This window comes from Pongo pygmaeus, chromosome 13 (genome assembly GCF_028885625.2).
Source record: "Pongo pygmaeus isolate AG05252 chromosome 13, NHGRI_mPonPyg2-v2.0_pri, whole genome shotgun sequence".
In the NCBI taxonomy this organism is placed as follows: domain Eukaryota; kingdom Metazoa; phylum Chordata; class Mammalia; order Primates; family Hominidae; genus Pongo; species Pongo pygmaeus.
The window spans coordinates 18557898-18583501 of NC_072386.2; the positions used below are offsets into that span (position 1 = coordinate 18557898).

At 39.6% G+C, this 25604-nt stretch overlaps 2 protein-coding genes across 4 annotated transcripts in view; both read left to right on the forward strand.

Annotated features, from left to right (window-relative positions):
• Window positions 1-1653: 1653 nt before the first annotated feature.
• Window positions 1654-25604, forward strand: part of ANKRD18A (ankyrin repeat domain 18A) — a 62220-nt gene continuing 38269 nt past the window's right edge. The window contains exons 1-7 of one of the 3 annotated variants that reach the window (XM_054500232.2): window positions 1654-4134; window positions 8140-8254; window positions 8417-8590; window positions 12856-12962; window positions 13764-13901; window positions 16667-16734; window positions 21265-21335. In XM_054500232.2, coding sequence (XP_054356207.1) covers window positions 3929-4134; window positions 8140-8254; window positions 8417-8590; window positions 12856-12962; window positions 13764-13901; window positions 16667-16734; window positions 21265-21335 — 879 coding nt within the window. In that variant the 5' untranslated portion in view covers window positions 1654-3928. Of the gene's footprint in view, window positions 4135-8139; window positions 8255-8416; window positions 8591-12855; window positions 12963-13763; window positions 13902-16666; window positions 16735-21261; window positions 21336-25604 lie in introns of all 3 variants that reach the window. The other 2 variants (XM_063650147.1, XM_063650146.1) reach the window with 2 other exon arrangements.
• LOC129043573 (uncharacterized) lies at window positions 2537-3538 on the forward strand. Its single transcript, XM_054500233.1, has one exon. The coding sequence runs from the start codon at window positions 2537-2539 to the stop codon at window positions 3536-3538; it is 1002 nt and encodes a 333-aa protein (XP_054356208.1).

Genomic DNA, 25604 nt, shown 5'->3' on the forward strand with positions numbered 1-25604 from the left:
ACACAATCTAGCAAAATATGGGCAGGGTCTATGTGAGAAAAACTATAAAATCTGTTGAAAGGGATTAAAGATCTAAATAAATGAAGGGACATCTGTATTCACAAAATAAGACCCAGTGTTGTTAAGATGTCAGTTCTCTTCAATGTGATTTACAAATTCGTTACAACTCTCGTGAAAACATGAACAAATTATTGTGTGGAAATTGACAAACTAATTCTCAAGTTTATATAGAAAGACAGACTAACAAGAATAGCCAACAATATTGTAGGGAAGGAACAAAGTTCAAGGACTTGCAAAGTGATCAATGGAACAGAATAGAGAACTCAGAAATAAGAGTGCACAAACACAGTCAATTGATCTTTTACAAAAAGGTAAAGGCAGTTCAATGGAGAAAGGGTAGCTTTTTCAAAAACAGTGATGAATCCATTGCATGTATGTATATATACATATATGCAAAAAAAAGAGTTGAGACACAGATCTTGCTCCTCAAACATTAACTCGAAGGATACATTTTTAAGTTAATAATATTTTAAATTGTCAAACCACAATTGCATACATTTATGGGGTACAATGTGATGCTTGGATATGTGTATAAAATCAGGAATGACTACATCGAGGATAAAATATCCATCACCTCATGGCGTGAACCCAGGAGGTGGAGCTTGCAGTGAGGCGAGACCCTGCCACTGCAGTCCAGCCTGGGCGAAAGAGCGAGACTCTTCTCCCAAAAAAAAAAAATAAAATAAAATAAATAAATAAATAAATAAATAAATAAATAAATAAAATAAAAAATACCCATCACCTCAATTTTATTTTTTGTGGTTAGATATTTGAAATTTACTTTTTGTTATTTAAATATACAGTACATTATTATTGACTATAGTCATCCTGCTGTGCAATAGATTTCAAAACGCATTTCTCATGTTGAACTGAATCTTTGCACCTGTGAACAACTTCCCATTTTTCTCCCCAGCAACACAGCCTCTGGTAAGCATCATTATACTCTCTACTTTTATGAGTTCAATTTTTAGACCTAAATTTAAATCCAAAAGCTGTAAAACTTCTGTAAAATAACAAAAGGGATATTTAGGTAACTTTGGGTTTGGCAATTACTTTGTAGATACAACACTAAAGTACATAAAAGACAAATTTCTACCATGAAAGAAGATATTGGTATGAAGTCGTTACAATTAAAAACTTTTGCTCTGGGAAAGGAAATATTAAGAGAATGGAGAAACAAGCCACAGACGGAGAAAATATTTGCAAAACACCTGTCTGGCATCCAGACCATTAAAAACCACTTACAACTCAACAATAAGAAATCAAACAACCCAATTAGTAAATGGACGAAAGATCTAAAGAGGCTCCCATCAGAGATGGCATATAGAAGGGGAAAAACTTATGAAAAGATGTTCGCCCTCTCAACGCTTTTCCCTCCCTGCGTCCCTCTCTCCCTCACACACCCTCCGCTGCAGCGAGAGTGGGAGCGGGTCGGGGGCGCTAGGCGGTGACGGTGACGTGCTGTCTCTCGGGCGAGGCGTGGGATTTAAGCGCATTATAAGCCGTGGGTCCCGGGGAATCCGAGAGGCTGAGCTTGGAGCCCAGACTGACCCGCCTCTCTTATGGTCCCGGCCCACTGCCCTGCAGAGCCCGCCTTACTCTTCCTCTCCACAGGTCTGCTGGCCGCGGCGGGCCTTGGCTCCCCCAAGCCTGCTAGGCCTACAAGGAGCTGCATCCAGGAGGAGCCGCCGCCCGGGAACAAGCTGCCCGCGGGCTCTGGGGACAACCGCCCGTCCGATGAGCTCGGCTGAGCGTGCACGCAGTGTCGAAATCGAGGACGCCTGGATGCTTTTCATGGCAGAGTGACAAAAGTTTAACAACAAGAAGAGGAGCAGGGCTGCTGAAAGGTGCGGTGCGGCGGCGCCAGAATGCAGGATCCTGAGCCCTGCATGTGAGTCTTCGCGGGGCCGATCGCTGCGAGCCTCGCTTAGGTCCAGCCGCCTCCAGGGAGGGCAACATCCACGAGACGCGGGGAGTGAGGGCGGTGCTGGCCGCACCCCTGGTCCTGGGGCCGCGGGAGCGGTGCTAGCAGGCCGCCTTCCACTGCCGCCTACGCTGGGTCGGGTTGCTGCAGCGGTGCCCGCTGCAGGAGCTCCGCGCCTGCTGCTTCTCCGACGTCAGGGCGCCGCCAGGATGACAGGTGCAGGAGGCTGCGGCTGTGGGCAGATGTGGTTTCCAGCCCCAGGTCCCGGCGGCCCCTGGCTTCCCAGCCCGCTGTCCTCTGGGCAAGAAGATGAAGAAAGTCACCCCATCAGCAGGTCAGCTGCCCCGCCTTGCAGCCCAGCCAGACAAGGCAACCGGAGTTCATCCTGTCTGAGTTGACTTTGTGCGGGCAGCGGGCCGGCGCCCAGGATGCTGGGGAGCCCTGCGCGCCGGAGGCCGACAAGCCGTGGGGCCCAGAGGCGCCATAGGGCGAGAAGGCACCCGCCTCCCAGCGCTTTCACCCCCTGGCCCGCCCGAACTGCTAGGTGTCGCAATGGCTGAGGCCAAGCCAGGCATCCTGCCCGGCGGCGGCTGCACAGGGGCGAAAACTGAGAACCCCTGCTCAACCCCATCTGGGGTGACTGCCAAGTGCCCATGCCAGCGACCCCGATCCCCCTCCGGTGGAGGAGTGGGCGGGAGGCACGGCCTGGGGGCCCTCAGGCTGGGCGCGCTGGCGATCCCGAGGCCTACCAGGCCATGTACCTCCAGCCCGCCTGGGCACCCAAGCTGCAGCCGTCTTCTGTGTGCAGGCAGCAGCCTCCAGGCAACCCCCGAGCCCGTCAGCACTCCCCACATCTCAGAACCGGGGCCAGATGTCCCTGTGGCTGCGGCTAAGCTAGGTGGTCTTCCCTGCGGCGGGAACCGGCTCTCAGCCCCATTCCCCGTGGCTGCAGAGGGCCACTGGCTACAGGTCCCGAGCTTCAGCAGAGGAGGAGCCGAGCGGGGGCAGGGCCTGGCGGGCTCTCAGGCCAGGTGCACTCGCGATCCAGAGGCCGCCCAGGCCGTGCTCCACCACCTGGGCGACCAAGCTGCAGGCGCCCTCTACCTGCTGGCGACAGCTGCCTGGCAACTTCCAAGATGGCTGGCGCTCCCAGCCTGGCAGAACCGGGGCTACATGTCGCCCTGGCTGCGGCCAAGCCAGGCGGTCTGCCCGGCGGCGGCTGCACCGGGACGGGAACCGATCCCCAGTCCCATCCCCGGTGGCTGCGGAGGGCCCCTGTCAGCGGCCCCGATCTCTCTTCGGAGGAGGAGCGGGTCGGGAGTCAGGGCCAGGCAGGCTCTCAGGCCGGAAGGGATGCATTCCTGGGATTCCGGAACGTCCCGCGCGAGCCCAGGAGAACCCGCAAGCCAGCGACGCCTGCGCCCGAGCTGCAGCCGCCCCCTGCCGGCCACGAGGGCTTGGGAGCGGCTTCCGGAGTCCCGGCTGGCGCTGAGTTGTAGGCGCGCGCCTAACTGGCATCGCGGGGACTCACGCGGTCTGAGGTCGGAGCGCTGAGGTTCAGGCGCGCGCCTCACTGGCATCGCGGGGACTCACGCGGTCTGAGGTCGGAGCGCTGAGGTTCAGGCGCGCGCCTAACTGGCATCGCGGGGACTCACTCGGTCTGAGAGGTCGGAGCGCTGAGGTTCAGGCGCGCGCCTAACGGCTTGACTGGCTCACTCGGTCTGAGAGGTCGGAGGCTGCGAGTGTCGCTGCTGAAGGCTGTGGTGGACCGGGCTGGATCGCGGATTCTGAGCTACATTGCGGGTTTGGGGGTGGATCTGGGATTTGGGGGTGGATCGCGGGTTGCGGGGGGGATCGCGGATTTGGAGCTGGGTGGGGGTGGAAAGGCCACGAGGAGCCGCCGCGGCTCAGGAGCGGGTGGTGGGCGTCTGAGAAGTCGCCACCATGATGAAGCTCTTCAGCTTCGGGAGACGCCTGGGCCAGGCGCTCCTGAGCCCCACGGACCAAGAGTACTCCGGTGGGAAGTACCACATTCGGGACTGGGAACTGCGGAAGATCCACAGGGCTGCCATCAAGGGCGACGCCGCGGAGGTGGAGCGCTGCCTGATGCGCAGGTTCCAGGACTTGGACGCCCGTGACAGAAGGGACAGGTAGCTCGGGGACTCAGCCCGCGGTGGGAGGGGGCCCCAAGCCCGGCTTCCCTGCAGCCCTGCAGCCCCTGGGGCGGGGGCCTTGGAGGGCGCCGGGCACCCTCGGAGCAGCGGTGCCAGATGGAGCCTCAGCTGCTTTCCATCGCTGGCAATTCCCCGTCCGTCGCGCTTGGTGGAGAATTTGAGCGATTTAACTCCCGAAGTTAGGCATATCCACGTTTAAAACATGGGGCCATATACATGATAGGGAGGTGCCTAATGAGAACTCATTCCCCTGTCAAAAATACCATGAGCCTTTTTCAGTAGGCGAAGAGTTCTCAGATAAAACCCTGTGTCGGTTTTACATCCGAATCCACCTAGATAGATAGGTTCTTTACTGAGGCTTCTTCGAGGGACACTGGGAAGCGGGAGGTGGGTTCCTTGAATGGGAAGACTCAGTTTTCTCAAAATGTGAACTGTTTCCATGTTTATCAGTTTTACATAAACTGAATGAAAATATCAAGGTTTTACCATTTTTGCATGACACTTGCTGTCTATCTTACCATTGTGATGACATTTAAAAATGTTTATAATGGAGTGAAAAGACTTGCTCCTCTAGATATCAAAATGTGCTATTAATTCCCACAATTAATTATTTACTAACAGCTGAAAACATATAAACAAATGGAACAGAACAGGAAATCCAAAAACACTGAAATATATGTAAGATATTTACATAGGGATGGATAATGGTAACATTTCAGATGAGTAGGAAAGGATGAGTTATGAATAAAATGCCTGCTGTGTGAAGAAAACTCATGAAACTTTATGTCACAAAAATGAGTTCCTGATGGAATTCAGACTGAAATTTTTACACATGCAAAATGAGAAAAGTACCAGAAGAAAACACAAAGACTTATTTATACAGGTACATTTTACGTTAACAAAGGCCTTCCTAAGAATGACCTCGCAAGCAGGCATTCTGAAGGTTGATTTAGCAAACTAAAAATTAAAATCCCCTGTGTATCAGAAAAAAATTAACAAAAGATAACACACTCGAAAAATATTTCCTATATATATTTTTACTAATATATAAAAGTATATATTCAGATGAAAAGTGTATCTTCATCCTACAGGGAATTTATTCTTTATTATATATAATATATATTACTGATTATATGTATAACAAATTGTATATATTACTAATATAATATGTTATATATATATCAGTTATATATATACAGATAAAAAGCACATCTTTATTTTACAGGGAATTCTTTCCAATCAAATCCACAAGAAAAGAACTCTAGAAGTGAGCAAAGCACTTTTTGTAGATTCACAAGTTACTTATGTACATAGGAAAAAATCCTTAGTGTTTCTCATAAGAGAATTTAAGTTAAAAGAGTGAGACTGTGTTCTATCCACAGTGTTTGTGAGAATGAAGAGCAGTGGTACTTACACTGCTGCTTGAAGTTTAAGTTGCTGATGACTTTTCAAGTGGATAATTTGGAGATAATTACCACATTTTAAAAATGTGTATGCCCTTCACCCATCAACTCCATTGTATTAAAATACCTTTAGAAAATAGAGATGCATGCACTTTTCTCCCCAGCATTTATGTTAACAAGAACCCATAGAATGGATATGTGGCCATTGAAGGTGGCAATAGGTGGAGATGTATGTTGATGTGTGAAGATGCACTTTGTTATACCCAGTGAGGAAAAAAAATCAGTTTACTTGCACATACACACAAACATACTATGGTCTTGTGTTAGGCAAAACTATGTACAAAATAGGATAAAATTTGAAACTTCTGAGCATTTGTATTTTAAAGTTTTTGTTCCTTTTTCTTACCTTTGATTTCTGAAGTGAGCATTTATAAAATTTCTAGTAAAAATTTATTATTAATGGAATAAATTTGGGGAAGAGAAATATGAATCTTGTACAGATAAAAATAATTTCTCACTATTTTTATCATTATTATTGTGAGGGTTTGAACTTCTAGCTTCTTCAGAAGTAAAAAGGGAATCTTTTTATCTGTGCTTTCAGATTTTATGTATATACTTTACTATGTATATATGTTTTTCTTATGTATAGATTCATTACATATAGGCAAACAATGATAAATTAATCATTTCATTATAGTTGTAGTCTTATCAAAATAACATAGCAAATATTATTACTATCATGAAAATATTGGTTTATAGAAGTTGTATTTAAAAATATTGAGCTCCCCACCTGTATTCTATCAATCCATTTATTCATCAAACATAACTTGAATATGTTATGTAGAAGACATTTTGCACTATCTCTCAGGACCCTTCCATACTTAAACACTTTATGTTTACCTGTTCTGCCTGAGCAAGATGAGAGATTTAAAATGGGAATAGTAGGACTTAATCTCATTGAAGCTTTTCCTCCCACCTTTCAAGCAAAAGCATTTCTGAAGGTAGAAAACAGTAAGAGATAACCTTTAATTGCCCTTTTGAAAATTTATCAGTCTTAAATACTAATATTAATCATTGGAAAGTCTGATTTGCATATATTCTGTAAATCTAAGTGTTGACTAAAATGAGCCATACCTGTTCATCTCATTCATGAGTTTCCTTTAGCTTCACGTTTTTGTTTTTGTTTTTGAGACAGAGTCTCACTCTGTCGCCTAGGCTGGAGTGCAGTGGCGTGAACTCAGCTCACTGCAACCTCTGCTGCCAAGGTTCAAGCAATTATCCTGCCTCAGCCTCCCAAGTAGCTGGGATTACAGGTGCCTGCCACCATGCTCAGCTAATTTTTGTAGTTTTAGTAGAGACGGGGTTTCACCATGTTGGCCAGGCTGGTCTTGAACTCCTGACCTAGAGATCCACCCGCCTCGGCCTCCCAAAGTGCTAGGATCACAGGCATGAGCCACCGTGCCTGGCCAGCTTCACGTTTTTAAAAATCAAAGTAAGAAGTAATTTGTTTAAAAAATATGTTGTTATTTCAGTGCTCTTTCCCCATGGTAGTTTTAGGAATTCAAATGTATTTAAGTGTCAATTAGATGCCTAGAATTGCCCTAGACCTGCTGTGTATACAGTATTCTACTTAATGTAAGGCCTCATGGATTGTGTGATACCCTACTATTTTCTATATTAAGAAGATGATTTTTAAATGCTACCAATTATAGTTATAAAAAATTATGAATTATAAATACCGCTCCAATATCAGATATGCTAAAATGTGACCTAATCTTTAAATCATCCTGCAAAATAGCAATAATGTATCATTTTACTTAATTAAAATATTTTTGTTAAATAGTAGTAATATAATTATAACATCTGGCTGGATGCATGGCTCACATCTGTCATTCCAGAACTTTGGAAGGCTGAGGTGGGAAGTTCCCATGATGCTAGGAGTTTGAGACCAGTCTGGGCAACAAGGTGACATTCCTACTCTACAAAAAATTTTTAAAAATTAGCTGATCATGCTGGTGCACTCCTGTGGTCCTAGCTACTCAGGAGGCTGGGACAGGAGGATTGCTTGAGCCTACGAGTGCCAGGCTGCAGTGAGGTATAAATACACCATTGCACTCCAGCCTGGGCAACAGAGCAAGACCCTGTCTCAACAAACAAAAGTCTAACAGTTATTGAGTTGTTGCTTGTTCTGGAAACAGTTCTAAATGCTTTACATAGATTTTCATTTAAGCATCACAGTGGTGTCCTGTGAGCTAGCTGCTGTGGTCATCTTTATTAATGAGGAAATTCAGGCACAGAAAGGCTAAGCAATAGCTGGTACGTGACCAAGTTCAAAGTAGAACTCAAGCCCTAGTTGAACTGAATCCAAACACCAAGCTCATTCTATCCAAATAGGCTGCTGTTTCATTACGGTAGGGAGCAGTAAGAGCTAATAAATATTGTACTTTCTTCAAAAGAAAATTATTTGTTTTGAAGGCAGAGGAATAACATGCCATTCAGTGTTTACAATTACATGAACTCATTGTAGGTTTTGACATACTGCATTACAATTTCCTGAAAACTCTTCTCGCTCTCCTAGGACTGTTCTACATTTGGCCTGTGCCTATGGCCGTGTGGAAGTGGTCACCCTCTTGCTGGAAAGACAATGCCAGATCGACATCTGTGACAGACTCAGCAGGACACCTTTAATGAAGGTATATAGTAGCCAACTCTTTCAGCATGAAATGGATTTGATTTAAATACATAGAACTCAAATGAATTTGTCTCATTTAAATATAAGTAGTTGGTGAAACCTGTGGAATATGTATTTTGAATCCTTAGAATTTACAGTCTAGTTTTTTATCTAACACTAATAGGCTGTACACTGCCAGGAAGAGGCTTGTGCCATTATTCTCCTGGAACATGGCGCCAATCCAAACATTAAGGATATCTACGGCAACACTGCTCTCCATTATGCCGTGTATAATAAGGGGACTTCACTGGCAGAAAAACTGCTTTCCCACCATGCAAATATTGAAGCACTGAACGAGGTACAGATCAATCAACTTTCTTTTCAAAATGTTTGTTTTAATATTGACTAGGTAAGAGTCAATTTTTCATATTTGGAACTCAAGTATTCCTGAATGAAAATGTTTTGAAATAACTTAATTGTCTAACATTTTACTTTAAATGTTGATACTTTTAAAGAAGCATTAGAGGGCACAGCTATTTTAGTGCACTTATGGGAAGTATTTGTGAATTTGTTAAGGTAAAACTTCTTCTTTTCAAGTATTTGTTTCCTACCCCAGGTGTATTTTTTTTCGAATTAGTGTAAAAACATCACAGGAAAAAAATTGCCCTGGTAATAGGCTTTATCTTAAAACTCAAAACTAAAGCAACTTACAATAAATGGAAGTCTTGCTGCTGCTGACGGTTTTCTAACAAAATGGATGTATCTTTCATGGGCAAGGTGTTTAAGAGGGAAAAATAGGAAGGGAAAAGGAGAGCAATCAAAAGCATGCAGGTCAGTTGGAAATTAGGTAATGAGGGAAAATGCCAAGAAGAGGTTTTGTTTTTTAGTTTGTTGTTTTTCCAGTTTATGTATTGAGACAAAGCGCTCTTCAGCTTTGGGGTAATCATTTTTGGTTTGGTAAAAAGAGTGACTGAAACTTGCCTAAAGATTAATTTTTAGAGGACTCTGAGGAAACCAGATTGGCAGTGAATATACGGTGATGAAGTGAGAAACACTTCAGCAAAGGGTGGAACAAATTAGTAACTGACTTATTACCCATCCTGGCAGAAACAGCCACTTAGATAAGAGTCTAAACTCTCCTTTCAAATCTAGAATATCTTGGTGGGAAGGTGGGAGATAAGCAGCTTATAAATAGCAAAATCAACTGGGATTTTGAGTTTACTTGTCCCTGTTATACCCACACCCAGGAAAATTAACTGGAGTTTTAATACATAACTCTATCTCATACTCTTCTCTCTGGCCGCATCCCAAGCTGATAAAGGATATTGGCCATGTGGGTGAGAGATGAAACTGAATTGATGTCTGCTGCAGTAATTCTCAGCTAGAATTGTGCATTACAATGACCTGGGGAAATTTTGTTAAAAGTCTACAAGTGTAGGCTTTCCCCTGAGGATTTTGATGTGATAGATCTAATAAGTTCTGAACATGTATGGATAAAACTATTTTCTTGAAGCCATGCACAGTGGCATGTTCCTGTAGTCCCAGCTACTCAGGAGGCTGAGGTGGGAGGATTGCTTGAGCCTAGGAGTTTGAGTCCAGCCTGAGGTGGGCAGATCACGAGGTCAGGAGATGGAGACCATCCTGGCTAACACGGTGAAACCCCGTCTCTACTAAAAATACATAGTAAGACTCTTGTCTCTTACCACAACAAGAGCAAAAACAAAACAAAACAAAAAAACCTCAGTGTTCGAATACACTCCTGATTAAGAAGCACAGAATAGATCAGTGCAGGATATAAATTCCTGTATCTCAAAGACATAAGAAATGTCTAAAAAAGTTGGCATTTGATAGGTGCTACTTTCTTCAAAGTTCCCTTTTCCAATAACATTAAACTGACTTATCTGTCTTTCTCTACGTTTGTGACTGGGAAGTGAAAGGAAATATCATTGGCAATAGCTCTCAGCTTACAGAATAACACCTTTTGCTTCCCACCATGAATCATTCACTGCCATTCAGAAAGTCTTTAGCAATTTACTTGTGGGTAAATTTCAATAAGTAGAGGCTGACCCTTTCACAATTGCATGTTCCTTTGTCACCATTCAAGTGATTATGTGTCAACAAATGTTCATTACAAGTGAGATTTTCTCAGATCAGTAGCAAATCTTGAACCTTTTTTTTTCAGTTGCAGTTGTATTAGGGGCTATCTCAGTATGTCTATTAAGTTTACAGAGCTTTGGCATTATCAGGATGTCAGTTTTAAACACTGAAATCCTTGAAGTTAGTGAGAATACAATAGAAATTCTTTTAATAATTTAGTTTCAGCATTCCTAAGAACTAATTGTCTATTTGGTTAACAATCTGGGAAAATTATATGCACATAGATTGCAAATGAATAAATGTTGGGAAAATTCTTGAGGTGGGTATTATGAGTGTTAACAGCAATTTTTATTATGTATATATCAGGGCCTGAGTTTTTTAATTAAACGTATGATACTAGACAAAGAAGAAGTTCCACATGCAAATACTTGGTTTATACACAATCATTTAGCAACACATTCATAGCAAATATAAAAATACAAGGGCTATAGTCTAAATGTGGCGTATAGATTTGTTCTTTGCCTCTTTGAATTCAGTCAACATGTAAACTTTAGTGGACTCATGCAGAAATCTGGACCTCAGGCTTAAGAAACAAATCTGGTGTCCCCTGAACCACATCACTGCTTGGTCTGCTACGCAGAGGTTGCCCTGTGTAGGAGGCACATTCTCCAGTTTGCTACTGTGCCCACCTGAGTACTTCACTTACTTAGGTAACCTCCTTCATCCTTATAAGTATTTGAGTTTACAACTCCCTTTTTATAGTATATTTTCATAAAGATTTCAAGGTTTTCAAGACAGCATATATTGGTTCATAATATATAGTCTAGAGTTTATATAAATCCCTCAATTATAGAGTTGAATTTTAGAATTCAGAAGTTTTTTAACTCTTTTTTTTATATCTATACCACAAATAGTCATCTGCTCATAAGAATACCTAGAAGCCCTTTTAGGTTATTCCTGCTGAGAAGTGGATAGATTATGAATATTGCAGACATTATATCTTTCTTCTCAGCAATGTCCCTTAAAAATGCAAGTGACGGCCGGGTGTGATGGCTCACGCCTGTAATCCCAGCACTTTGGGAGGCTGAGGCGGGCAGATCACGAGGTCAGGAGATGGAGACCATCCTGGCTAACACGGTGAAATCCTAACTCTACTAAAAATACAAAAAATTAGCCAGGTGTGGTGGCAGGTGCCTGTAGTTCCAGCTACTTGGGAGGCTGAGGCAGGAGAATGGCATGAACTTGGGAGGTGGAGCTTGCAATGAGCGGAGATCATGCCACTGCACTCCAGCCTGGGCGACAGAGTGAGACCCCATTTCAAAAAAAAAAAAAAGAAAGAAAAAATGCAAGTGACTTATTGGCTCTTATTATGCTAGAAATAAGCCCTATGCATCAGTATTAGAACTTTTTTTGATAAGCCATTGTATTTTTATTTCTGATTTATATTTTGCCTAAAGTAAAAAAAAATGTTAAATAGCAATTTAAATGGAAATCAATACAAATGGATTTAAAAAGTAAAGTTGCATTAGCATCCCAGGATTATCATTATAATTGAGAATAGAATTTCTTACGGAGCTTTGCTTTTTAATATTTATTTTCAAAAAATTTTAACTGGTCTCTCTTACACAGAACATACTGAGCTTTCTAATAGTTAGGATAAAAATCTATCCTCTTGCATTAGGAGATATCCCATGGAGTATTTAATAATAAGCAAAATAAGTGCATTTGAAGCCAATCTCTCTTAATTCAGAGCTCATTTCCTTAGTGGCCCCTTTGGATCAGGAGTGCCTGACATTGGCATCCTGAGACCATTGATAGACGTAAATCAAGCAAGTTTGTGCCACCCAGAGGAAAGCTCCACTTGTATTGGGAAGCTCTGGCAACTGTATCCCTGAAACTCTAGTTCCTAAAATGTTAATGTTTGCCACAAAAAGTATTGTCAAATTGAGATTAGGCAAAGTTCAAGGGATTCCTAGATTGTTGGCCGTGTAATAGAGTTTTGTGATACTTCTCAAATGCAGGTGATCATGGCATCTTTTTGTTGGGGTACAGTTCTTCTGGTAAAACAACTATTCTTTGAAATATAGTTTAAGAAACACTGCTCTAGAGATAATAATTTAGATCAATTTATTTTAAAAACTTAAAGCATTCGTTACTATGTCTTAGGTTTTAGTGTTACAGAGAAAAAAGATACAGCCCTTGCCCTCGAGAATCTCTTGGTTTCAGTGGGAAACAACGAAATAATTACAATGTACTGTGCTAAATGCTGAGATAGAAGCAAGGATTTTGGGGACTGGTAAATAAAGTGAGTTTTGGAGATGATCGAAGTTAACGTGGGGAGGCAGAGGAGGGGTGTTTCAAGGCAGTGTGTGGGAAAGCACAGAGGAGTGAAAAGGACGGGATTGCTTTGCATTTACTTTCTCTCTATATTGCATGTTCAAGTTCATAGCATCTTATAGAAGATATTTAGTTCAGTGGAGAAATACGTAATTTTGTGAATTATAAATTGTTTTTGCTTTCTTACAGGAGGGAAACACTCCACTTTTGTTTGCTATAAATTCCAGGAGACAGCATATGGTGGAATTTTTATTGAAGAACCAGGCAAATATACATGCCGTTGACAATTTCAAAAGGTGCAATAGTTTTTGTTTTTTGTTTTCTTTTTTCCTAAAAATCTGAGTGTTCTAGAGCGGTAACAGTCACTCAAGTCAGATATGTTAATGAGATTAAACATAATTATTGGCATATAGTAAAAAATAACACGAATAATCAGTTAGGTAGAAAAGCAGTTATTTGGACTGAGCAACATAAAAAACAGTATATAGTAGGATTCATCTTCTCTTATAGACTGTTATTTGTAATTTGATGTTTTTGGTCCTATAATCTTGTATTAGCTAAAGGGGTTTTGTATTTCATGAATTTTATGAAGTGTAGACTTTAACTTTCAGTTTACAACTACTACTATTACCATTATCATTATTATTATTATTATAGTTGTTACTGTTGTTGTTGTTGCTGTTGTTTTCAGCCTGCAGATAGCTCTTACTTATTTGATCCCTAGCTGACTTTGAATTACAATATATCAGACTAGGAAAGCAATGGGAAAATCTTCACCTAAATCTTTGCCTACTTTAGATAAGTGACCTCAGCACAGTTTCTTGGCCATCAAAGGACTATAAATTAGCAACTTGTATTACGTCATATCCCAATGGGACACGAAGCTTGCTTGTTGTCCCTGCCTTTTAGCCTTTGTGGTAATTTACCAAGATGAACACTTGAGCACCCAAGATGCTTATACACATAAGCTAGTACATGTAAATGGTTATTATGGCTATCCTGACAGGCAAGATATGAAATTGGTAAAGTGTATCCAATTTGCTAATTAAATATCTTTATCAAAGTTCTTGAGTGCTGTTATTTCTCTATTATTTTAGAACAGCCCTCATACTTGCAGTATGGCATAACTTGTCAAGTATCGTCAGCCTCCTCCTTCAACAAAATATACCTATCTCTTCTCAAGACATGTCTGGCCAAACTGCCGAGGATTATGCTGTTTGTTGTGATTTGAGAAGGTATGTGCTTATATTGAAAGACCAGTTAATACTAAATTAAGGTTTAAAATAATTATAACTATTGCACCTTGTACATTAGGTGACAGTTCATAGTTTGGTTGAGGTAGTTTGGAATGGCAACAAGTTAGTCCACTTTTTTAGTGAGAAATCACACAGAAAGCTAGATTAGTTAGAAGTAGCAATGAGTGCAAGATTCTTTCCAAACTTTTAAAGACCTTTATCCCTAGGAATCTCAGTGTTGTTCATTTTATTCCAAGTATAACTCTTATATGTGAGATAGAAATAATGTCACATCTTTTGCTTTTTCTTTCTTTCTTCCTTTTTTTTTTTTTTTGAGACAAGTTCTGACTATGTTGCTCATGTTCCTGAGCTCAAGTGATTCTCCTGCCTCGGCTTCGCAAACTGCTAGCCACCATGCCTGGCCTGACTTTTCTAATTAGTTATTGGGTCTTGAAATGTCCACTTTAGCAGAAAATCTTGTATTATCCCCTGGGGCTACCTCCTATGCCTTCCTCCTTTGAATTTTTCAAAAAGCTAAGGGGTTCCCTAAGCCCAAGGAAGACAATCTTGCTTTACAAGTCAGAAGAAGAGGGGAAAAGGCCATTCTAGTCATTCTGTTTTTTCCATTGATTGACTTGCTGTATTGCTGCCATTGTAACTGGTCCTGCAGTCTGGTAATGATTGACTTTTGCCACCAGGATGCCCTTACTGATTCAGATCCCTCACTCTTCATGGTGACTCATACACAGAGTCCACAGCTACAGTGTTTTGTTTTGTTTTTTCGAGACGGAGTCTTGCTCAGTCGCCCAGGCTGGAGTGCAGTGGTGCAATCTCGGCTCACTGCAAGCTCCCACTCCTGGGTTCATGCTATTCTCCTGCCTCAGCCTCTTGAGTAACTGGGACTACAGGCACCCGCCACCATCCCTGGCTAATTTTTTATGTATTTTTAGTAGAGACGGGGTTTCACCATGTTAGCCAGGATGGTCTTGATCTCCTGACCTTGTGATCCTCCCGCCTCAGCCTCCTAAAGTGCTGTGATTACAGGCGTGAGCCACCACACCCAGCCCACAGCTACAGTGTTTTTTAGTTCATGTACATAGTCTCAGCCATTGTTCCCAGCACCTGCTCTGGCAGCGAGGCCTCCTGGCTCTACCTACACACATAGTGAGTAAATTGACCTTCCCCCAACACTAAAAATCTTATTTGTAGCCCACCTTTTGGCTAGGCTTAGCCTATACTTTCATGGTATGTTATCCTTTGAGACCAGTGTCCATTTTTTCTCTAGCAAATATTAGTTGGGATTGTACTCAACAGTTAGGGATGTTCAAATAATGTTGCAGGAAGAGAACAGAGGTCCCTTTGCCTTTTGTTATCACATCTGTACCTTGAGGCTTTTTTCTGACCTGTGTACATTATCCTTCAATAGAGTAATGGGGACCAACTTGGAGTTGGCCCCTCAAGTAATGTGTTTCCATAATAATGAAAATCTCTTATATTTATATGAGATTATATGTAGATTATATAATCTATATATTATATAATTATTATATAATATTATATATAATTATATTATTTTTATATTTATATTATTTATATTTTATATTTTATATTAATATTATTATAAATAATATATAATTATTATGTAATTATAGATTATATAATTATTATGTAATTATAGATTATATAATTATGTAATTATAGATTATATAATTATTATATAATATAATTGTATAGATTATATAATCTCTTATATTATAATGAAAATCATTATAAAAATATTCATGTAAGGTGATCTGTGAAATGAGAACAGAGCTGAGTAGCACACGAGATTGTTACATGAAAATATGTTGTGAGTACATGACTTGGAAATGAGGAAACATCAACTTGCATCTCTTTCATGGAACTGAAAAACAATACAAGCAGGGCTTTGTCTTGTATGTCAGTTGGAGAGGACCAAAAAGATGCAGCCTCTAACACAGACCTGCTGCCTCTGAGTTTGAGGAGGTAGAGAAGGAATGGTAGTTGTCCCAGCCAGGTTTTGACACCTATTAGTTTTCTGCCCTTGGTGTGATTGATGAGCTCAGTAATAGGGGACAATTAGGGTATATGTTTTAATGAGATAATAATATATTTGTATATAAATTTAGTTACAGGTTATGAACTAGCTAAAATGCTCTGAACTACAAGCCACAATGAATAGAACTAATAACCAAAATTAGCACTTAATAACATTCTCTGAAAACTGTGACATTCAAATATTAGAAACTATGGAAAAACACTCATCAGGTTTTATTTGAGATTCCAAAATGGTTTCAGCAATGCAGTTCAAGAATAAATTTTTCCATTGCTTTACTCTTTCTCTGAACATTTAAACATGTTTTCTCATTGCATCCTCCTAATGACCTAGTGAAGTCAAGTAGTAAAACCTTTATTTTTTAGAAGAAGCCATGGAGGCTAAGAGAAGCAACTGGTCTGAAAACAAAATACCTATTGGTTACAGAGCGAGGACTTACTGTGAATGCAGGACAGTTTCCAGGCTGTTAAGCTAACTAGAATTAATTTACTGAGCTATGCTTTTCTCAGTTTATGAGTACTTCCTGTTTTTCTTGTTTAATTAGAAGCTTAAAATTTTAAAGTGTATTAAACATTAGATTTCTGATATTAGCTCTGATATTGTCTGAAATGCTTTAAGAATTTAATCTGTTTGGTAAATATTTTTCGTATCACTATTAAAATACTAATTTTATTACATTTATTATGCATAGCATCCAACAACAAATTTTGGAACATAAAAATAAGATACTTAAAGATCATCTTCGAAACGACAATCAAGGTAAGACTTCTGATAGTAAATTTCTCGTTTCCCTTGGTGATCTTACTGATTTTAAAAAGCAAAATTACAGGCCAGGCATGGTGGCTCACACCTGTAATCCCAGCACTTTGGGAGGCCGAGGCGGGTGGATCACCTGAGGTCAGGATTTTGAGACCAGCCTGGCTAACATGGTGAAACCCCATGTCTACTAAAAATACAAAAATTAGCTGGGCATCCTGGTGGGCACCTGTAATCGCAGCTACTTGGGAGGCTGAGGCAGGAGAATCACTTGAACCCGGGAAGTGGAGGTTGCAGTGAGCTGAGATTGCACCACTGCACTCCAGCCTGGATGGAAGAGCAAGACTCTATCTCCAAAGAAAACAAAAAAAGTAAGATTACATATTTTTAATCATAAAAGAGCAGTTTAAAATATATATGTTTATATATAAATTAATTTTTTAAATTTAATTTCTTTAGTTTAGAATTCAGAGTTATTTAAGAAGTTGTAGCTAATTCTCAGTCTCAAACAGTATTGTCTGAAAAAATTCATTTACCTACTTATGATCCCTGAAATTCTACATATTTTTGTATTAATATAAATAAGAAATTAGATTAAGTTAATATGTTGCAATTTCCTCTATAATTACATTGTTACGAATTGGACTTGTTATGCAAATGGATCTTCTATTTAATTTTTATAGTAAATGGTTTACATTTAGTAAATAAATATTAATTCCAGTTGATTCTTGAATATTGTGGGGGTTAGGGACTCTGATCCCTGTGGAGTTGAAAATCTGAGTATAATTTTGACTCCTTCCAAACGTAACTACTAATAACCTACCATTGACTGGAAACTTTACTGATAACATGAACAGTCAGTGAACACGTATTTGTATGTATTGCATTATTATATACTATGCTTTTAGAATAATGTAAGCTAGAGAGATGAAGCTGTTATAAAGAAAATCATAGAAAAGAAAAAATATACTTACTATTCATAAACATAAGCGAATCCTCCCAAAAGTCTTCATCTTTATCATCTTCAGGTTGATTAGGCTGAGGAGAAAGAAAATGGTTGGTTTTGCTGTCTCTGGGTTGCAGAAGCAGAAGAAAAATCTGCATATAAGTGGACCCCTGCAGTTCAAACTCTTGTTGTTGAAGGGTCAACTGCATTACATGGGAATTTGTGTCACTAAGAAAGTAACTGTCTTTAGAACTAGTAATTCAACAATCCCTTTCTGATACCATAAACAAATGGCAATAAGAACCATAAAACTGAGCCAATGTGCACCCATACAAAAAGGAGATTATTTTTGAAGATACCTACTGAATGCAGAAAACAGAAAAGTAATTCCTTTCCAAGAAGCAGAAGTTATGTTACATATTCTTCTACAAACCAGGTCTATTTTTAATTTATTCGCCATAAGTTGGAACCTCATGAGATATATTCACTTCTTAGAACGGGCTGTGTTTTTTTATATGCTGGATAATTATCATAATAATAGTAATTTTATTGGAACAAGATAATCTGTTACCAGGCTGGGCGTGGTGGCTCATGTGTAATCCCAGCACGTGGGAGACCAAGGAAGGCAGATCACTTGAGGTCAGGAGTTTGAGACCAGCCTGACCAACATGGTGAAACCCTATCTCTACTAAAAATACAAAAATTAGCCAGGCATGGGGGTGGGCACCTGTATTCCCAACTACTCTGGAGGCTGAGGCAAGAGAATTGTTTGAATCCAGGAGGTGGAGATTGCAGTGAGCCGGAATGCACTACTGCACTCCAGCCTGGGTGACAGAGCAAGATTCCATCTCAAAAAAAAAAAAAATGCTCTGTTACCATTAGGCAAGAGATAATCATAATAAATATTCCAATAGCCAAACTCTAGGCTCAAAAAATTATCATAAAATTATAAAAATGATTCACAATAACAAAAATGTAACACCTAATGCATTGTACAATCTGAACTGTATAAAGACACCATTAATTTAGTACATAATTATCAAACCACTTCTATAAGTTAGGTTTGGCAAATTGCAGGAGACAAAGATGGAATTGACATAGTTTTTGTCTTTAAGGTGCTCATAATAGAATATAGATAACTATTTAATTTTTGTGTTTTTTCAACAGAGTTTTTAAGAAAAATATTTTAATTCATTCAAATACTTGTCCACTTAAATAGTAACTATCATGTGTCTGTTATAGACTAAGCATTTTTCCAATGTTACAAAATACATTTAAAAAATACAGTTAGGAGATTGTTATTACCACTGTTATTTATTTTATTTACTACCTGAAATAGTGCTTACTGTGTGTCCAATGTCATCTGGGAGCTTATAGTTATTATTTATTACGTATGTATAATGCTCAATATGTGCCAGGCACGTTTACGTTTGTGGTGATGAACGCAGTCTTCTAAAATGTGGGTGGGACTTAGGGTAAGCGTGCAGAGTGAGTGGAACTTTGCCAGGTAAGGAGGCAGAGGGATGATGCCTGGCAGAAAGAGTATCTAAGAAGCAGCAGCCACGAAGAATGAAAGTTTTAAAACACAAGGAGCAAGTTCAAAAGGTAGGACACCTGAGTGAACTTTGTAGAGTCTATGAGCAGTTCAAATTTACTAGTGCAAAAAAATATATATGGAGTGCTTGGTAATGAGGTGAAAATAGCTTATAGTTATTATTTATTATGTTTAGTATGTGTCAGTGAAGGCATGCTTAGGAAAGACTTTGTTGTTGTTTTACCCGTGTCTAGAAACAAGTTCAATAAAAGACTTCTAATAGTACAGAAATGAGTAGATCTTATCCTGTAGGCCAGGGGAAACTTCTGAGGTAGAATGCTTTTGGCTGCAAATACTAGAAGACCTAACAGTGGCCAAAACCATAAGAACCAGACTTGTTTTGGTTGTCCGGTGATATTATTGGATCCCACTTGTTCTTCTTTCAGCTATGCTGTTGGCAGTGTCTTGTTCATGTCTCCCCTCATGGTTGGCTACTTAGCAACAGCTCCAAACATCATGTTCTCATAAGACAGTATCTAAAGGCTGGAAGGGCTGCTTTTCTTCACATGTGTCTTTTAAATTGGGAGAAAATTCAGAAGCATGCAGGGGACTTTTTGTAATTTTTTTTCCTTCAGGGATGTAGTCTCGCTCTATCACCAGTCTGGATTGCAGTGGCACGATCTCAGATCATTGCATTCTCCACCTCCCAGGTTCAAGCAATTCTCCTGCCTCAGCCTCCCGAGGAGCTGGGACAACAGGCACATGTGACCACGCCCAGTTAATTTTTGTATTTTTAGTAGAGACAGGGTTTCACCATGTTGGCCAGGATGGTCTCAGTCTCTTGACCTCGTGATCTGCCTGCCTCGGCCTCCCAAAGTGCTGGGATTACAGAGATGAGCCACCGTGCTCAGCCCTTTCTGTAATATTTTATTAGCTGGGTCACACCACGTGCTCATTCCTAAACCAGGCACTGGGAAAGCAAATGTAGTTATGTGATTAGCTTAGAATAATCACTTATGTTTTGAAGCTGAGGAGGGGTATTGGGATAATAAATATCCACATAGATTTGTGATTCTCCAGCAAGAAACAACAAGGAACTGCTCTTGGGTAGGGAGCCAGATGGTGAAGTGACACTAGAAAAATTCAAAAAGTACTAAGGGAGCCCCAAGAAAGGAGACACCTGTGTATGTGGAGAAAGCCAGATTCAGGGAGGACTTCACATAGCATTTTCAGCCTTTTTTCCTTTTTTTTTTTTTTTTCTGTTTTTGGAAACAAGTTCTTACTCTGTCACCCAGGGTGGAGTGCAATGGCATGATCGAGACTCACTGCAAACTGAAACTCCTGGGCTTAAGAGCTCCTCTTTCCTCAACCTCTTGAGTAGCTGGGACTATAGGCACAGACCACTATGCCTGGCAAATTTGCTACAGAGTCAGGGTTTCACTGTGGTCCCTGGGCTGGTCTTCAACTCCTGGCTTCAAGCAGTTATCCCACCTGGGCCTTCCAAAGTGCTGGGATTACAGGTGTGAGCTACTGTGCCCAGCCTACATTCTGAGCCTTAAAACACAAAAATCAATTTGTCAGAATTGTAGAGGAAAATATTTCAGATGTAAAAAACTGTGTACACTCTAAAGGTATAACAGTAACAAAAATTTTGCAAATTATTAGTAAATAATGTGCTTAGCATGTTGTTAAAAAGATACTATTACGAAGTAGAGAATAGTAAAGTGTTACTTTATATGTTTTTACTGTATTTTTAAATTTTGTTTTGTTTCCAGCAGTTTTGTTTTTTTATATTGGGTGGAATAATTTTTGGGTGACCCTGAGACTTTTGCGTGGCTTGAACCTGCTGATATCTAGTGTCTCCCCAAGTGGTTTGTTAAAGTTTTAGACAATTAGAAGTGTTTCTTAAAAATGTAAATATTCCAGTAAACATTAAGCTTCATTTAAACTCTCAATTTATAAAAGAAAAGCGTATGTTGTTTTGTATCAATTTTTATAAAGATTATAGTCTTTAAGTCATTCATTTTAACTAAACATATGGATTTGTCAGCAGAACACGACTTAAAAGTGGCTTCAGAGGAAAAGCAAGAAATGCTTGAAAGAAGTGAAAATAAACAGCCACAGGTATATAACAATTTAAATTTCTGGTTTGATATTGGTTTGTTTCTTTGTTTTTCTTTTAATAACATAGCATAGTCCAAATGAAGTGACCTTTTAGACTATCCTTTTAGAATCCAACAGAGCATAATTTCATATTGAATTTTAAAATATTTTAGCCTGTTATAAAATTTAAAATATTCTTATAGTCTGTAGTAACTCACAGCTATCTGTACCCTTGGAATTGAGGCCAGAAATTTCCAGAACTCTCTTTGCTCTTTTATTTTTATAATCTTCTTCATGATAAAGAAGGTAACATCAAAAATTGAGCTGTATTACTAAGCAAGAGAAGTTATGAACAATTGAACAGTGATGGCCACTGAGTTCACCTCACGTTAAAGGAGTCATCATTCCCGGTGGTTCAAACTGCAATTTTATGTTGCCAGTCATCAGTGCTGAGGTTAAAGACTTCTTCTGTTTTTTGGTTTTTGGTTGCCTTCAGTGTCTATGTTCAGGGAGAAGATGGGGTCATAAAAGCAATCCAACTGCCTATTGAGAGAATTATGCTTTCCAGAATGGGACTTTGGTGTCAGGGTGCAAACAATAAGTTTCTTGTTTTAACATAAGTAGAAAATGCTATTAAAATTTTTAAACTGCTGTCACTAGTGGAGCTTAGAATATATTAGACCTGGATATAAGCAGATAACCTATCTAGATAACACTATCATATTACAGTATAACATTTGAAGTAGAATCTAAAAATTTTCTTCTCTTTCTGATTGGTATTCCTTTTGGCTTCTAATAATTTAGCATTTGCCTACTCTTTAATTAATCTTAGAAATATGAATTCACTGTAGGGGTTCACTATTTAGGGTATGCTGAGGTAAAAATCTTTTCAAGAGAGAAAGCCTTTAGATACTACATATCGTCTGTGAACCTATTTCTGTCATATTTAATTGATAATGAATTAAGTTTACTCCAAACAAACAGTGAGAGTTAAGCTTCGTGGTTCATGTTTTTCTCCTATATTAAGCCAAGGGAAATTATTTTTACTTCTTAGTTATAATCCAGTAACTTAGGAGTGGTAAAACATAGATTATGTTTCACAGTTCAATTTTAATTATTTTCTATTTTTTCTTTGTTCATACTTAATTTAGAATAAAGTTAATTTTAAAACATGCACCCTGTCAGAAAAGACATCTGAGAAACAGTTTAGAATAAAGTTAATTTTAAAACATGCACCCTGTCAGAAAAGGCATCTGAGAAACAAAAGAAGCAAATTAATTTTCCACTTTTGCACCTGCAAAAAAATGTCTCAAGAACCAGAACTGAGTAAGAATTGTAATAAAGAGGATAAATCTGTATATTCAGGACTTCCTTTAAAATTCATTACAATTCTGGGCGTAGTGGCTCACACCTGTAATCCCAGCACTTTGGGAGGCTGGGGCAGGTGGATCACCTGAGGTCAGGAGTTCGAGACCAGCCTGACCAACATGGAGAAACCCCGTCTCTACTAGAAATACAAAATTAGCCGGGTGTGGTGGTGCATGCCTGTAATCCCAGCTCCTCAGGAGGCTGAGGCAGGAGAATTGCTTGAACCTGGGAGGCAGAGGTTGTGTTGATCCAAGATCATACCATTGCACTCCAGCCTGGGCAACAAGAGTGAAAGTCTATCTCAAAAAAAAAAAAAAAAAATTCATTACAAAAAAGTTCAACTGAAGATTGGTGAAAGTTTTGAAAAATCCAGAATTACTGTTTGTCCTGAGGAAGAGCTCTTACATTGTAACTCTAAAGAGGGACAAACTTAAAGGGAGTGCCCCGTAATCTGATGAATCATATCCCTGATGGTGAGGAAGCAGATGCACCTGGAGGAGTGTCTAACTCTGTAGTATTCCAGGCATTGTCTGAACAGAAGGAGCCCATCTCACTCAGGTCTTGTCATTGTATTCATACTCTGGGTCCCTCCAACACACTTGCCAGTCATCTTCTAAGCTTTATTCAAATGAACATAGATCAGACTGTAAAAATTATAACAAAGCAGACATGTAGCCTGTTTCTCACAGAGATGAAGAAGAAAGAGAATTGTTGTAATGATACAGAAATTGAAAAATTAAGGAACCCAGTAGTTATGGCTGAAATGAAAAGACTAAGAGTTTGATATGCAGATACAAGAAAATATAACCCAAAATACCACAGATTGGAAATTAGTCATTAGACATTGGCCTCAGTCTGGAGATCTAAAAAGTCTTTTTGATTTGTGGTTTGCTCACTCCAAAGAATGGAAGCATGTGATACGAATAGAAAGCTACAGTATTTCTGCTGTTACAGACACTTACAAAAACCGAAAACCAATATAGCACTTGTTCCACAAGCCACATGGAACTTAGAAGCTCTTCTAAAGCTTAGGTGTTTAGCAAGTGTGTTTCAGGGACCAACATATGACAGTCCCACTGCTAATATCTATAAAAGAATGAAACCTGAATTAGAAAATGTGAGTTATTCTCCACCACATAGTGACAGAACATCAAAAGCATATCTAGAAGAAGACTTACAGCAAGATATGCAAAGGCTTAAGAATGAGATAGGCTTGTTACAAGTAGAGTTCCTGGCTTTGAAGAAAAACAGTTCAACTATAAAAGAGGTTCCCTTGCTGTTTCTCTTATTAGAAGTTATCTGATTCGTTCTGGTTTTCTACTCAAGAAAATCTCATGTGTATAGTTACAGTGGGGTTATCTAAATGTGTAATTATGTGTCAAAGTAGATTAGTGCTGCTATCTAAATGACAGTTCTGGAAAACATTCTCATAATCTTTGTTCATTCATCAACCTAAGCCTCACTGTGAGTTTTCCAAGTGGCATATGGGCTGGGAAAATTATTTAGCCATATACCATGTGACCTTCTGAACCAGGTAAGCATAAGGGAAATTGCTAAAGAGATACTGTCTAGATTCTCTTTTCTATATTCATTTAAAGATGAATTACATTTATTTAAATGACAAAATGGTAATCCAATGGGAGGAAAGCAATGACTGAGAAGAGACATGAAAATGTATCTGACCTTGAGAGTTGCGACAGATATTCCCGGCCGAACAAGTCTGTTTAGTGTGCTTTCATGCACGCAAGTTTATCTGTTTCACTCAAACTGTGCACACTTCTAATTCCATCGTGGCCACTTTACATATTTTTGGAAACAAATACACATACTTTCACATATTTAAGAAAATCACCACTCTCCAATGTTTCTGTTGAATCAGACTTTTACATGATGTTGTTTAATAAAGTACGGTAGGTTTTGACATGTAGGATTTTATCATATAAGTAGCGTAACTCCTCAGCCAAAAATTTAGCATTTGACTCTATGGTAGAAGGCTGAGTTCTGTACATTGTGTTCCAAAGATAGACAAATATCTAGAGATTTTCTTCTTTCAAAGTAAAAGCAGATGAGGCCTCCGACCACCCTCTGAGCCATTAAATTGTTTTGCCAAAGTCACACTTTTAATTTATTTGATGAATTTGATGTATTTATCTGGTAATGTATGTAATTCAGCGATATGGAATTGTTCTTCCCTTTCGGTGCCATGAAATGCTAGGGAATGCCACCTTAGGAGCTTTGGGTGAGTTACTTAATATTTCTTGGTTTTACTTCCATTATCAAGTAGATAATGGGGCTAGAGTGGACAACTGTACTGTATATCTTCCAGATATAAACTTTTGTGGTAATTGAATGTAAATTTGAGGAATATCTCATTTTCCAGGATTCCACACTAGCAACTCAGCAGTTTCACTCGGCTCCTTGTGTTGTGGCAAACTTTGGTTCCTCTATTTCAGTGAGCACCTTCACTTTTTTGATATCGCAGGAACCAAATGAAAAAATAAGGAGAAAAGGCAGTGGGGAATAGAATATCTTAGCGCAGAAAAGGGAAAGCTTCTTTTCTGTTTCTGAAGCCCCACAAGGTCACATCCTATCAATCTGGCTATTTCCTGGAGAATCCAGGTGACAAAGGCAGAAGACACATTTTATGCCTGTGTCTTTTTGTTTCTCTGTTTTTGTGTTGATAGATTTACACCACATAAGTAACTGTGATCTGATGGAGAACTAGAAAGTAGAGTCAGAAGCCCTGAGGAAAATCCTGCAGCTTGCTCATATTTTTAACCTGTCTTTATTAAGGATTGTGATAACTAAATAAGTTCATCAATGTATATATGTAGAAGTGCTTAGTACAATGTCTAGATTTATGATTTAGTAAATGTAATTCTTACAACTGACTAAAAAATGTTGAATCAAATCACAATAGAA